The following is a 12,773-nucleotide window of genomic DNA, read 5'->3' as shown; positions in this document are numbered from 1 at the left end:
AGCGATCGAATAAAAGAACACTGCTTCATTACTAGTCCGCAAGCTGTGGGCTAATATTAGCAGCCCGTGCTTCTACCCTGCCCATCTGTACTGATATCAGAGGAGCGGTAACAAGTGCAGCAACTTTGCTGCTGAACTCAAGTTAAATTTCGAACGTCATATGCCAAAATATGTCAAAAGGCAGATTTTCATTCACAAATCAGCAATAACAATGAAACATTAGCTAGCTAGCAAAAAGAAAAGGACCATATTACATTGAAAAACACAAAACTAAGATAATACGATTCTTATCATAATTTGTAAGTCTTTAATAACAATGAAAATATATTTCTGGGTTTCTTGTGTTGCTTGTGCAGCCATCTTGCTGATTATTTCTTATAATTATAATTCTGGACAATGTCTGAAGAATCGGGTCGAGTTTCTCTTTCACACATAAAGCACATAGCAGAATATATTTTGTTGCAGAAGCATTCTCACCTACTGGAAATACTCTGTTTGGTTCTGGTGAGGGGTGATGCCTGGGTAGAATGTGCAGGATCCAGGACATGACACAGATTACACCGCGGCCCTGTAGCTAGTTTGTAAGTTGGTTCCCTAAACTCGTCATCTCTCCAGTTAGACATTTTCGTTGCCGCCTTCCTGTAAATGAACGTTCTTCTTCACCCTCAGATTTTTGTGAGTTTTTTCGGTTTTGCACGAGCCTCATGATAGAAACGTCATCAAGTAGCTCAGTCCATAGGGACTTGGGTTGGGAACCAGAGGGTCGCCAGTCAAGTCCTCGTCCGGACCAAATATGGAGCGTGGACTGGTAGCTGGAGAGGTGCCAGTTCACATCCTGGGCACTGTCGAGGTGCCCTTGAGCAAGGCACCGAACCCCCCAACCACTCTGGGCGCCTGACTAAGGCAGCCCCCTCACTCTGATATCTCTCCACTTTGTGCATGAATAGGTCCTGTTTGTGCATGTGTGTGTCTTTCAGACCTGTGTGTTAATGACAAAAGAGTGAAAATTTCACCCTGATTGTGCGTTGCGGAGACTATAGTAATCTTTTGAGTGTTCATACCTGGCGACGTGTGTCTTTGTCAGCGGGAGTCTCTAACTGCGTTACGACCTGTGTGTGCACACCACAAGATTTCTCCACCGAGCCCTCGCCGACATAGCCCCAGATAATGCAATGACGTCACCAAACTTGGAGACGACACATCGTAAAGGCATGGATATTCTTAATTATCCTGGGTCCAAACACAACGCGCTCCCCGTGATCCTGTGGACGCCGCCATTGTTGTTGCTTGCCGGCCGGCTTGTCAGTGTTGCCAGATCTTGGGAGAGAAACAAGCAACCAGGGCTTTGGAAAGAAGCCCAAAAGAAGCGACTGCAGTCAGACATACTATCATTTGTTTAAATAACTTATTAGACGAATATATATAGAGAGAAAGGTGACGTTTAGAGAGCAAGCCCAAATAAGCAACTCCACTTTAGAAACAAGCCCAAAGTTGCAGCTAATAAGCGGACTTGGCAAGTGGCAACCCCGTGGCTTGTCGTCCTCACATTTCTTCCGTCCTCCTGCGTGCTGACGTGGGACGTATCCCGCCTCTCATTGGCTGATGCTCTTTGTCAGTCATGTCACACTTCTCCAGTTTTCTAGCATGCCAGATATCCAGTCCCAGTCACAGACGAGGGGGCGACTTGCTCGTAGGCTTGTTCACACATGAGGACTCGTCGTGGCAGACGATCTGCCGACTCACCTCCGACCCATGGTGGCTCTCAAGATCCTCTGCGACGTCAAAATTGCGGTGAAAATTGTGTAATGTGAACTAGGCTTTACTTGCTCACTGGTAATTCTCCCAATTATTATCTGCTCTTTTCATACATGGGTTCATTCAGATTTTACAGGGACTTTGTACCAGGAAGCTGGAAGGATAAAATCCGTTTAATGTCCGAGTTTAACTGTTTGGGACTTTTGCATTCTCACAAACAGCTCCTCTGGGTAGTGTCTAGATAATTTTAGGTTTGCAGTGTATTTGTGAAAAGGGCTTCGGTTTGAAGGGTGCCCTTTTGAAAAACCTCAGTTTGAAGGGCAATGTAGTCTGAACACTTTGCCCTACCCCTCTATCCCAACAAGAATCAGGACACCACGAGATGTGAACGTGCAAAACAGAGGAGTAGGGGCAGGGGTGTATTAGGCTTAAACCTTAGAAATACGAGGTGGTGTAAAATGTCAGGTCCTTGTGTTGAATAGTTGTATAATAAGATTTCTAATAGGAAAATGAGGCTTAAATGAATGTCAGGCCCGTTTATCTGATCTTAAGTCCTCCCTCCTGCCCTGCTAGGCTGCTGTCTGTGTTCTGTCATTAGCACATAAGCTCTATTAGAGCAGACAGTAACACAATTACACCCACAGGCAGCGGAAGATGGAGACGAGAGACCATGTCAGCAATTACAGTCGCAGATATCGACTGCCTGTGGACTCGGCTTAATTCAATGCTATTTCAATTCAGCCCATACAAGAAGGAAACCATCAAGATGGTAATAAGATGAGATGATGTGAATAATGACGGCAGATAGAGTGCTAGATGTAGAAATGGCTATTCTGTGTTCCCTGGAGATGCTTCACATCATCAAGTTTCAGAGTGTTCTCTAGCAGAGGCCAGGTTGGCTCACATGCTTTGGATATGGCTTCAAAAGTGTCTGAGTTTGTAGTTTCTGATAATAGTTATTGTCTCTGTAACTGCCTAAGTGATATTTCAAAACATTACTTTACTGAGTAGCTTTTGACATGAACTGTAAAATGTTAACAATGACTAGTGACTGGTTTGTTGGAGTTAAACTGTGAGATCCTTTCAAAGTTGCCATACTCTGTTGAACTACGAACACACACAGTCACAGTGATGTGTCTTTTCATTCACAAATAGCCGTCACTTGCATGGTTTTACCAATGGTCTTTGCTGGTAATAACTAACGAGAAGAAATGAAAGGTTAGGTAAGAGATTTGTTAGTGTCTGAGCTTAAAGAATCTGGAATCATCTACCATAACTCAGCCTTATATGAGATAAGGCCCTTTCTACACCATAGATATTTCGGAAAAAAGATATTGTCCCCCTTTGTTTAAAAATTTTTTGTTTTTACAAAATATCCCCATCCACATTAGAATGCAAAAACGCCACCAAACATTCACTGGTGTTAGCTGTCTTCCACAGTCTTCCCTCATAGCAAAGGTTGTAATAGTGTACAGGCTACTTTTTATAAAACACCTTCTAGAGGTCTCATCACAGGTGATTCTCCTTCTACGTAAGGACAAACGAGCTCACTCAGAGATCTGAGTGATTCTCTGGACATGCTCAAGTTTTCATTGCATTCCTCATTGACAACAATTCCACTCTGGAAAGTCTCCCACCATCTGCTGGTTCAACCAGTCCTAAACCAAATCCTTCGTTTTGGGCGGACGTTAAACTGTGGATGCTGAGGTAGACCAAGTAACACATGGCAAAGCAGAAACCTCAGTTCGTCCGTGATTTGGTGCAGCAATACTCAGTTTTACACGTCCACATGAATACACAACCAGAGTGTCAAACCTAAAACTGAGATATTTGATGTTAAAGATAGTTGATGTTCGCATATGGATGAGAGGCCAAAACATAGAAAAATATCTGTATATATGTAGACAGGGCCTAAATCTTCACATTGGAGGACCTGGAACTGACATATTCTACAGAAATGGCTTGAAACACTACAGTCATTGTAAGATATGCTGACGATGGACTTTTTGGTTAATCAGCTAATGGTTTCAGCACCAGATATTTTCTTCATCTGATGAACTGATAGTGATCTGGAGATGAAAGGTTTGACTTTGATATGTGACTGCAGTCAGTGTATCAGTGTGTCTCTCGCTTTCTGCGATGTAGTCTGGTAGTCAGTTTGTTTTTCCAGAAACATTCATCTCCTGACAGTGGTGTGAGCATTTCTATTTCTGGCTATTCAGAGACCATCAGAGCAACACGTTTTAGAGGGAATATCAGATTCTTCACAGAGTGATGTGAGATTTTGGTACTAAAATTAGCACAGCTGTCCCAAGATTGAATAATGTGAGTTACCTATACTATTAGCACATAAATGTGGTCCAGAAAAAACACTGTGGACGATGTGATATTTGAGCTGTAGAAATAGTTTCTGTTCAAGCTAGAAGAGATTAAGTCTGGACTGTGTAGAACTGAGACACTTCGTCATGTCCACTGGGCATTAGTCATAGTGTCTGTATTAAAATATTCCACTTTTATATGAATTCACCTCAAAGGAAATCACAAAGGGAGATACAAAGCCCAGGCCTTATTACACACACCTTAAATGGTGTTGGTGAGCCACACCCTCACTGAATGGTTTCCAGTCTACACACACACCCACACACACACAGGGCTCTACCTTCTGAACACTCCATTGATCCTCCGCTTCCCCTGCAGAAGTTTGCTGCTCAGGGTTAAAAAATAAAAAGAGCTTATATAAATATTGGAGTCAGACATATTTATGCCACCATACATTAGAAGACTTTACCCTCTCACATCTAAAGACATTGTGAGTTTTAAGTCACACACTCAGATTTTACAAAGACAGGGGATCTTGCAAGGTCACTATTTGCAGGACTACAACTAGGTTCCTTTTGAGATGATTTCCCATCCTGTTCCTGGTTGGAGATCTTACACCAAACTCCCTTTAAGAAAAGTGACATAGTAACTACTCTTCACGTGTCCACCAAACCACTTACACACACACTAGAAATGCAAGATAATGCGTCAATCTGGCATTCGGGTTAGATTTTCAGGATAGGATTATAGTCTCAGAAAATATTGCAGTTATTATCATTCAGAACGACCCTTAAAGGAATGAAAACAGAATGGTTATTTTAGTCGTACAATGTTTTATTACTATAATTGAAAATTAAAACCATTTCGTTATTGGAAGCATGTGTAAAAAGCCTCTCCGATGAGAATAATTAGAATAAAGGGAAGATTTTCATCCAGTTGCATTTTTCTTCAATATCCTAGATAAGCAAATGTACATGGTATGATAACCTTCAATTTTTATATCATGGTAAACCTCAAAACATATATCGCTGCAACCCAAAACTTCAAATTTTGGATTTTGTTGCCTGAACTGGCAATCAGCCTCCATTGGTTAGCTGTGTTATTTAAGTCAGAGGAGACTGTGGGAATGAGAGGTTAACTGTTCCAAAAATTAAGATTTCTCACTAAAATAAGTGCTGGTTGGTGGATCAGAAAGGAAGGAAGGGCAAAAAGGTACTCTTGTTTGTTTTACTTCTCCATCAGTTTCCCTCCTTTTCCACAGTACGAGAGAGCTGAGACTTCTTCATGTTCTTGTGCCTTCCTGGAGTCCCCTCCATGTCCACTGTCTACCTGGTTTGCACTGGAGAGAGCGCGGCTGTTGGTTGTTGACAGTGTTCATGTCATTAAACTTCACTAGCTATGACTAAGTCTTTTGAGCCAAGATTAAAAACCTAGAATATTAATAAACATCTTTGATATTATCAGAACATCAAGACAAGAAAAAGACTTCAGACAGCTCAGAATGAGTTTTATGACCACCTTAGACCAAACAAATTGAGATCATGGGAGTGCACCACAGCTCCAGCAAAAGTAATTTGGTGTAAGGCAAGAATTAGTTGAGCAACACACTGCCAGGTTAGTCTGCCCACATTACACCAAAATACAAGGAGAAAGACTTCTGCTTTTCATCAGTGAGGAAAAGACACACAAGTTCCAAGATATTTTAGTGAATAAACCATGTCTGATCAAATATTTTTACACTCTCATCGTAAGATGTCAGTAAAAAAAACATTTATGGCCTTGATGCCAGTAAGCTTACTGATCCATTATTGGTGATTGTGGGCCCCATGCTGACTCATCAGACAGGATTCTCTGTGCTGACAGTAATGGTGGCCACTAGACTGGTTTCCAGTAACTCGTCATTCATCAGCGCTTAGTCATTATTAGCCAAGGACAACACAAGGCTTGTTTGTGTGCTTCTGTTTCCATCTCAGATGACTTCGTGTTTATCTTTGCTTATTTTTTGCGGACATTTTTTCTGTGTTGTCAAGGTTTTTACTGGTCTTATCTGGTTTTAAAAAATTCTGCATCAGGTATTCTTGTGTGTCTTTATTTTGTAAGGATGCTCCGCTCAGGCCTGTCACAGATTGCTGGAAGCCATATCAGCTGATACGAATCACCAGTCACAGGTTTTATTTGAAGCCTTTTGTTTATTGTGTAGCATTATTCTTTTATTCAAGTTTTTTTAACTTGTTGTAGGGTCGCTGTCTTTGCAATGTCTCTGTTAGCAGTTTGAGTGGGTGGTGATTGCTTTAGTGCTAGCTAGTTTTGAAAACTCGTCATATTCCTTGACGTGACGAACCTTCAAAGGTCTGATCAGGTTCTTGGTGTTGAAATGTTTGGTTGCATTCCTCCACCAGAGATTTACTTCAAATACACACAGTAAAATACAAATTTATTGTCTTTTTCAGGCACCTGGTAGAACTGCGAGACCAGTCAAGCCATTTTAGTGGGGCGTAGAGAAATTGTGTTGCGTTTTGCATCATCTGATCAGCCTCAGACCACCAATCAAAATATTTAGAACGAATACTATCTGATAACAATCAATGGCCAATTGATTGGAGCACCCTTATTATTTTACACATTTTCTGGCTGCAGAAATGTGTTTCCACTGAGGATCCATAGATCTTCATGAAAAATAAATAAATAACAACAACAGATAACTGTTAAAGTTGCATTGATTCAGATGTGGCAAACCCTATTTTCTTCTCTCGTGGAAAGTAACTAATGCCAACACCAACGACAGTCAAAGTGTTAAGTGGGGTCAGTGTGTGAGCACGTTAGTGTTCAGAAACAGTCGTCAGCCTGGATGCAGCCCAGATTCCGCATGTTTCATCTCCGTCTTTCTGTCTGTCCCTTCAGACTTGGCTGAATACTAATTACAGTCAAATCTGCTCCCTTTTCAGCTCCATCCAGATCCAATGTTTGTGCGTGTGCATGTGTTTGGTACACAGAGGGAAAAGGAGCACCATGTTGGTCCATCTGGCCTTGCTCAGGTTTTGCAGAAAATGCAGCTCATTAGCAAGTGTAAATTAGACAGTGATGCCTGGGTGTCTCTTTTTCTTATGCCAAAGGCTACTGAGGGTACGTCAGTGAGTGTTGACAGTGTTTCACAGTTACAAGAGCTGTGTTTCTTTCACAAAAATGTGTTCCTGGTCTAATTTGACCTTTTGGGGCACTCGTGTTTGTCATTTCCTTTATGCAAAACCAGCTGCTCAGTTATAGGCTAATAGGTTATTATAAACTCTGGTGTTGGATGAAAAGCAGATAGAAGCACAGAGAGCTGTCTTTGCATTTGTGTTGATCCTTTAGTTTAGACCCTCATTATGACTCCATTTTGTCCCTGTTGGTCTGTCTACCTGCAGAATGCTACCACCTGTGGTACCTGGTAATTTTCATTGATAAACTAGTATTTAGAACCAGACACAACTCTAATGAGAATCGAGTCCCTCCTAGTGTGAGTACCCTTTGACCATTTTTAGAGCAGTACCATGCTTCATCAGCCAATATTCAATACAAAAACCTTTTTATTCATTAAATGATATGACATGAACATCAGAAAACACAACATAAACACAAATTTAAATTTAAAAAAACTTGAATTTTGGGGCGTCGGTGGCTTGGTGGTGGAGCAGGCACCCCATGTACAAGGCTGTTGCCGCAGTGGCCCAGGTTCAACTCCAGCCTGTGGCCCTTTGCTGCATGTCATCCCTCTCTCTCTCCCCCTTTCACACTTGATTGTCAAGTGACTGAATAATCACTTGATCAACTAATCATTTCAGCTCTTTAAAACATAGCATAGCTAACTTGCCTGTATATTAAAGGGATAGTATGAATTTTTTTAACCTTTCCATAGTCAGTGGGTTACCAACAGTAGATGGCGGTTGGCATCCTCCCAGTATAGGGAAGCAGACAGAAGCACCGCCATGGAAGCTAAGCTCTGTACTGCTGTTGACAGGGAGCAGCAGCAAAATGTATTTTAGCCACCTAAAAAAAACCACTTTAAAACACCAAAGTCACACAATAACACAAGCAAACTAACTGATCGAGGCAGCGTTAGACCAGCAGCTCCTGTGTTCAGCAAGGTAAAATGAATGTCTTTGTCAATTGAGGCTGGCTTTGAAGAGATAGGTTTCAGTCTCAGTTCAGTTACCCATTGGAGGGGCTGTCTGATGGTAAGGTAAATTGATCAAAATGTTCTAGATATAGAGTAAAGTTAAACTTATATATGGTTTTTTTTTTAGGTGGGCCTCTTTTTTGGTGGCTTAAATACATTTTGCTGCTGATGTTGTGGTAGTTGACACCAGCCACTCAGGATGAGCTACCAGTAGTGACAGATTTATTGGAATAGACTACTGTGTCTATAAATGTGGTTAAAAGTGTGGCATTGTTTCTGGGATTTTTGTTTTTCACCTCTGAAATGCATATGTGCACATCGTGTTGGTAGCACAGCAGTTCATTGCTTAGCATACGTGGTGGTACTCCTGCCTGTTTCTCCAAACTGAGAGTGTGCTCACAGCCATCCCCTCTATGTAACACACTGACTATGGGTAAGTACTTTATACAACCCCACTTCAAAAAATTGGAACTGTCCCTCCTTTAATGCATCAATACTTTGGCAAGGAATTATTCTTCACAGTGAGTACATTTCATTCCTCTCAGTCGGAGACTCAGTTTGGACACATTTTGGAGTTTGGTGGTGTCTCTGCTCCTGTGGTGCTCCAGAAACTAATTTGACCAAGCTTGACAAAGACCGTCCCTGAGCTCACAACCCCCACAACACAGTCTGACATACAAAACATCTGAGAGAGAAACATTCTGTATTCACATCCATCTGCATGCTAATACAGGAGGAGGCAGGGGAGGGAGTTCAGTCTGCGGTGTATGCAGAGGGAATGATTATATGGCCTGCTTAATGGTAAAATCTTGTGTGTTTGGACCCTATATGAGAGGTGACCACATAGTAATCTCTCTGCCTGCCTGGCCCAGCATAAGGTGTTTTACTGTGAATACTTGGACACATATTGAAGGTGGCATTTATTTTCAGTGTGGTGTTACTACTATCAGTCAAGGAAAGCGTTTTAATACCCTTTTAACCATTGAAAATAATTGTACAGTAACTGACCAGTTAAAGATACAGTGTGTCAGGCTGAGTTCCCAACTACAACTGCATTCGCCACTGTTCTTCATTTCGGGAGCAAGAACCTACTGCTGGTCCTTAAAAAGGGACAGTTCGCCCCAAAATGCAATATACAAATTTGACCTCTTACCTGTAGTGCTATTTATTCGACTAGATTGTTTAGGTATGAGTTGCTGAGTGGTGCAGATATCATCCATAGAGATGTCTGCCTTCTCTCTAGTATAATGGAACTAGTTGGCACTCAGGTTGTGGTGTTCAAAGTGCCAAAAAAAAAAGGTATCACCGTGCAGAAGGAAGTGTGCATCTACTGCTAGCTCACCTAGCACCACCCAGCTAATTAACATTACAGCTCAGCCGAGGAGGACGCCATTAATGTTTACATCTTGTGCTACCACGAGCACAAGCTACTCGTACATAAGTAGATGCACGCATCCTTCTGTGCAGTGACACAGTTGACTAGTATAGTTTGGTATAAAGAAAATGGTGTCCACTTAAAATGCCCACATTAAAGTCTGTGGATTATCTCCAGTAACATAGTCATACTTTCTGGAAAGAGTTGATGTGTAGTCTTTGGCACTTTGAGCACCACAAGGTGAGTGCCATTTAGTGTCATTATGTTGGAGAGAAGGCAGACATCTCTATGGCCGATATCTCTAACACTCTGCAACTCACACCAAAATAATTTACAGTACATTGACAAATAGCACTAGGTAAGATCTTTATTTTTTTATTTTGAGGTGAACTGCCCCTTTAACAAAAGCAAAGATGCTCCTTCATATTGACTGTTTGACAACGTAACAGGACATACAAGTGACAGGTGACTTCTCTGCAACCCTTTGCAGCTGAGATTTACAGAAGCTAAATACCCTGCAGGCCTTTTGCCAAACACTGTGTTGCCATGACAACAGGCGGTATCTCCCGGTTTCCCCCTGAACTGTTGGGACGCTGTTATAGAGCTCTCTGCACCAGTGGCTTGATATAACTTTATCTTTTAATAGGTTTGATAACACTCTGTTAAGTGTCTTGTTGCAAAATATAAAGCTCATTTAAATTTAGTGTGATTTTGTTTGTTTGTGTGTGTGTGTGTTTTCGCCTGTATGTCCATGTTTTGATTATTGAAATAGTACATGAGAAGTTATGTGTCAGTCATAATGAGCATATCAGCTGAATGTTTAACAGGAGGTGTCTGTGTGTGTGTCGCCCTCTACAGGCCCTACATTGCCCAGACAGGGCCCCCAGGTTCAGAATGGCCCCACTCCAGAGGAGATGGACCTGCAGAGAAGGTAAGACCACACAAACACAAAGATAACATACATAACAATATGTAAATATCTAACATTAGGAACAATGTGAAGTGTGTTTACTTTGTGAGGTACCATTGTTTCTTCCATTTTCTGTCTCTCCATTTTCTTCCATTTCTGTTCTTCTTGCTCACCACCAGTTTATCAGTGTCTCACACAGACTCACACACACATCCACTCAGACAAAACCTTGCATACTCCCAGTTGTTTTTCTTCCCCATACAAGGCCACTCTTTCCCTCAGGTAATAATGAGGCTGTGGAACAGCTAGGAAACACATCACACACATACTTGCATACATACACGCAGAGCGGTATTAATGGGGGCCAGCTGTTGGCCAAGGTTTAGAACCTGTTCACCAGAAAGCTTGTTGAAGGATTTCATTAGAATGAATTGCCCGCACGCACTCTCACATGCAGACACAGACGGGGGCACGTCATGAGCTATGTTTCGCCACACACATGACCACACACAGAGATGTAAACATCTAAATTTAGTATCACATACATGAGCCAAACAATGATGACTGCTTCGGTAACCAGTTCAGAGAAAGGGCAGCTGCTGTACACCACATTGTAATGTCATAAATGGCATCGGGAGGGACGCTGTAACTGTGCCAAAACATCAGTGTCCACCATATACAAATGAATTAAAGGAGAAGCATGATGAATGCAGATGCTCCTGAACATGTCAGGGAGGCTTACTGAAGGCTTTGGCTGGATTGAGATCTGGATATGTTTATCATCAAACATCTATTTAACATTTGGGGAGTGATGAGATAAACCAGAAAACAAACTATGGACACTGACGTCGTGTCCTTGTCCAAAAATGGTCCTGGTCAGACACCAAATCTGCATGAGGCAGCCAGCCAGATGGTGATGTTGTTTCCATGTCCAATAATGGTCCATTTAGACCCTCTCTTATTTAAACCAGGAAATATTGATCATATTATTGCTTGGAAAAAGCAAATGCATCTATCTTTGTTTGTTTTTTTTCCTTTACGACATTCCAAGCAAACAATTGACTGACCTTGACTTTGAAAGTCAAATCAAAATGACCCATTTTTGTTCAAAAATAGTTCCCAAATGAAAGTTGTTCCAGAGTCCACAACATTCAAGCCTTTGGCTGGACGTCCTTCCTGAGCGTCTGAGCAACATCGAAGGATGATATTAACAAAACGGGTCTAGTCAGCTATTCTGCTTAATGTACACAATGTGCATTCAGTAGCAGAGTACATCATAAAAACTAAAAATGATAAGTCAGTTAAGTTCAAAATTGACATTTCATGTGATTGACACCCTTTTTTAAGAATAAAAAACACCATTTATCTATATCTACATGTAGATTATCTCCCTGTGTCATCGTTTTAAGCCTGGAGTTTTCATTAAAGCAGTTTTCTGGTCTTTCTGCCAGAAAACCAGGTGACGTAGTATAAAGAGCGACAGTCCATGATGAGAGGGAGTCATGGTGGGTGACTGCGTTAAGTTATGGGCTTTTACTAAGGAGACCCAGGTTTGTGTCCCATGTGAGTCAATGCTGGCTCACTGTTTTTACACTTACTTGATGTGTGAACATCATATTTTTACATTGCTTGGATGCTCAGGAAAGATGTCCAGCTGATGGCCAGGTAACCTCACAGGCATTTGCACAACATTCTTTTTGGTACTATTTTTGTACCATGAGAGGACGTCTTGATGGATGTTTAAACAGCAGTCTTGTGACATCACAGCATTTACATGGGAATGGACCAATATAACCCTACGCCATTCTGAGGTAGAGTTAGGAGGTCTCTGTCCGACCATTTCTGTAACCGATGTTCACGCCCGCTTCTTGCCGTGATTGGCCAGCTGAGCGAAAAAGGATCAAGGCTCTTTTGCTCATGGTATAGCTATTTCTGTTGATTTTCATGTGAACAAACAAGTGCAACACTATGAACGGTTACAGAAATCGTCGGACAGAGACCTCCTAACTCTACCTCAGAATGGCGTAGGGCTATATTGGTCCAGTCTGGGAGAGACTTTTATAAAATGTGCTCCCCGTATTTAAACATCAATTTATTTTTTAAATTTGTAAATTAGCTTTGACTGTGTCTGATGCCCCTCCAACATTCACTCATTCACTACTCAACAGGTTACTCTGTAGTGTTCACCTCATATGTGATGGATGATAGAGATGAAATAGTATACATGCTCATGATGTGCGAGCATTCAATGGACAACA

The 12,773-nt window shown here is 41.6% G+C and overlaps 1 protein-coding gene across 1 annotated transcript in view; it reads left to right on the top strand.

Moving 5' to 3' along the window:
- Window positions 1–12,773, top strand: part of enah (ENAH actin regulator) — a 118,209-nt gene that overhangs the window by 58,669 nt on the left and 46,767 nt on the right. Inside the window, 1 exon segment of the mRNA XM_050059004.1 lies at window positions 10,464–10,536. Coding sequence (XP_049914961.1) covers window positions 10,464–10,536 — 73 coding nt within the window.

The sequence above is a fragment of the Epinephelus moara genome, chromosome 12 (assembly GCF_006386435.1).
Source record: "Epinephelus moara isolate mb chromosome 12, YSFRI_EMoa_1.0, whole genome shotgun sequence".
Classification (NCBI taxonomy): domain Eukaryota; kingdom Metazoa; phylum Chordata; class Actinopteri; order Perciformes; family Serranidae; genus Epinephelus; species Epinephelus moara.
Note: the sequence above shows the minus strand (reverse complement) of the source record. Positions and strands in the feature narration are given on the sequence as shown.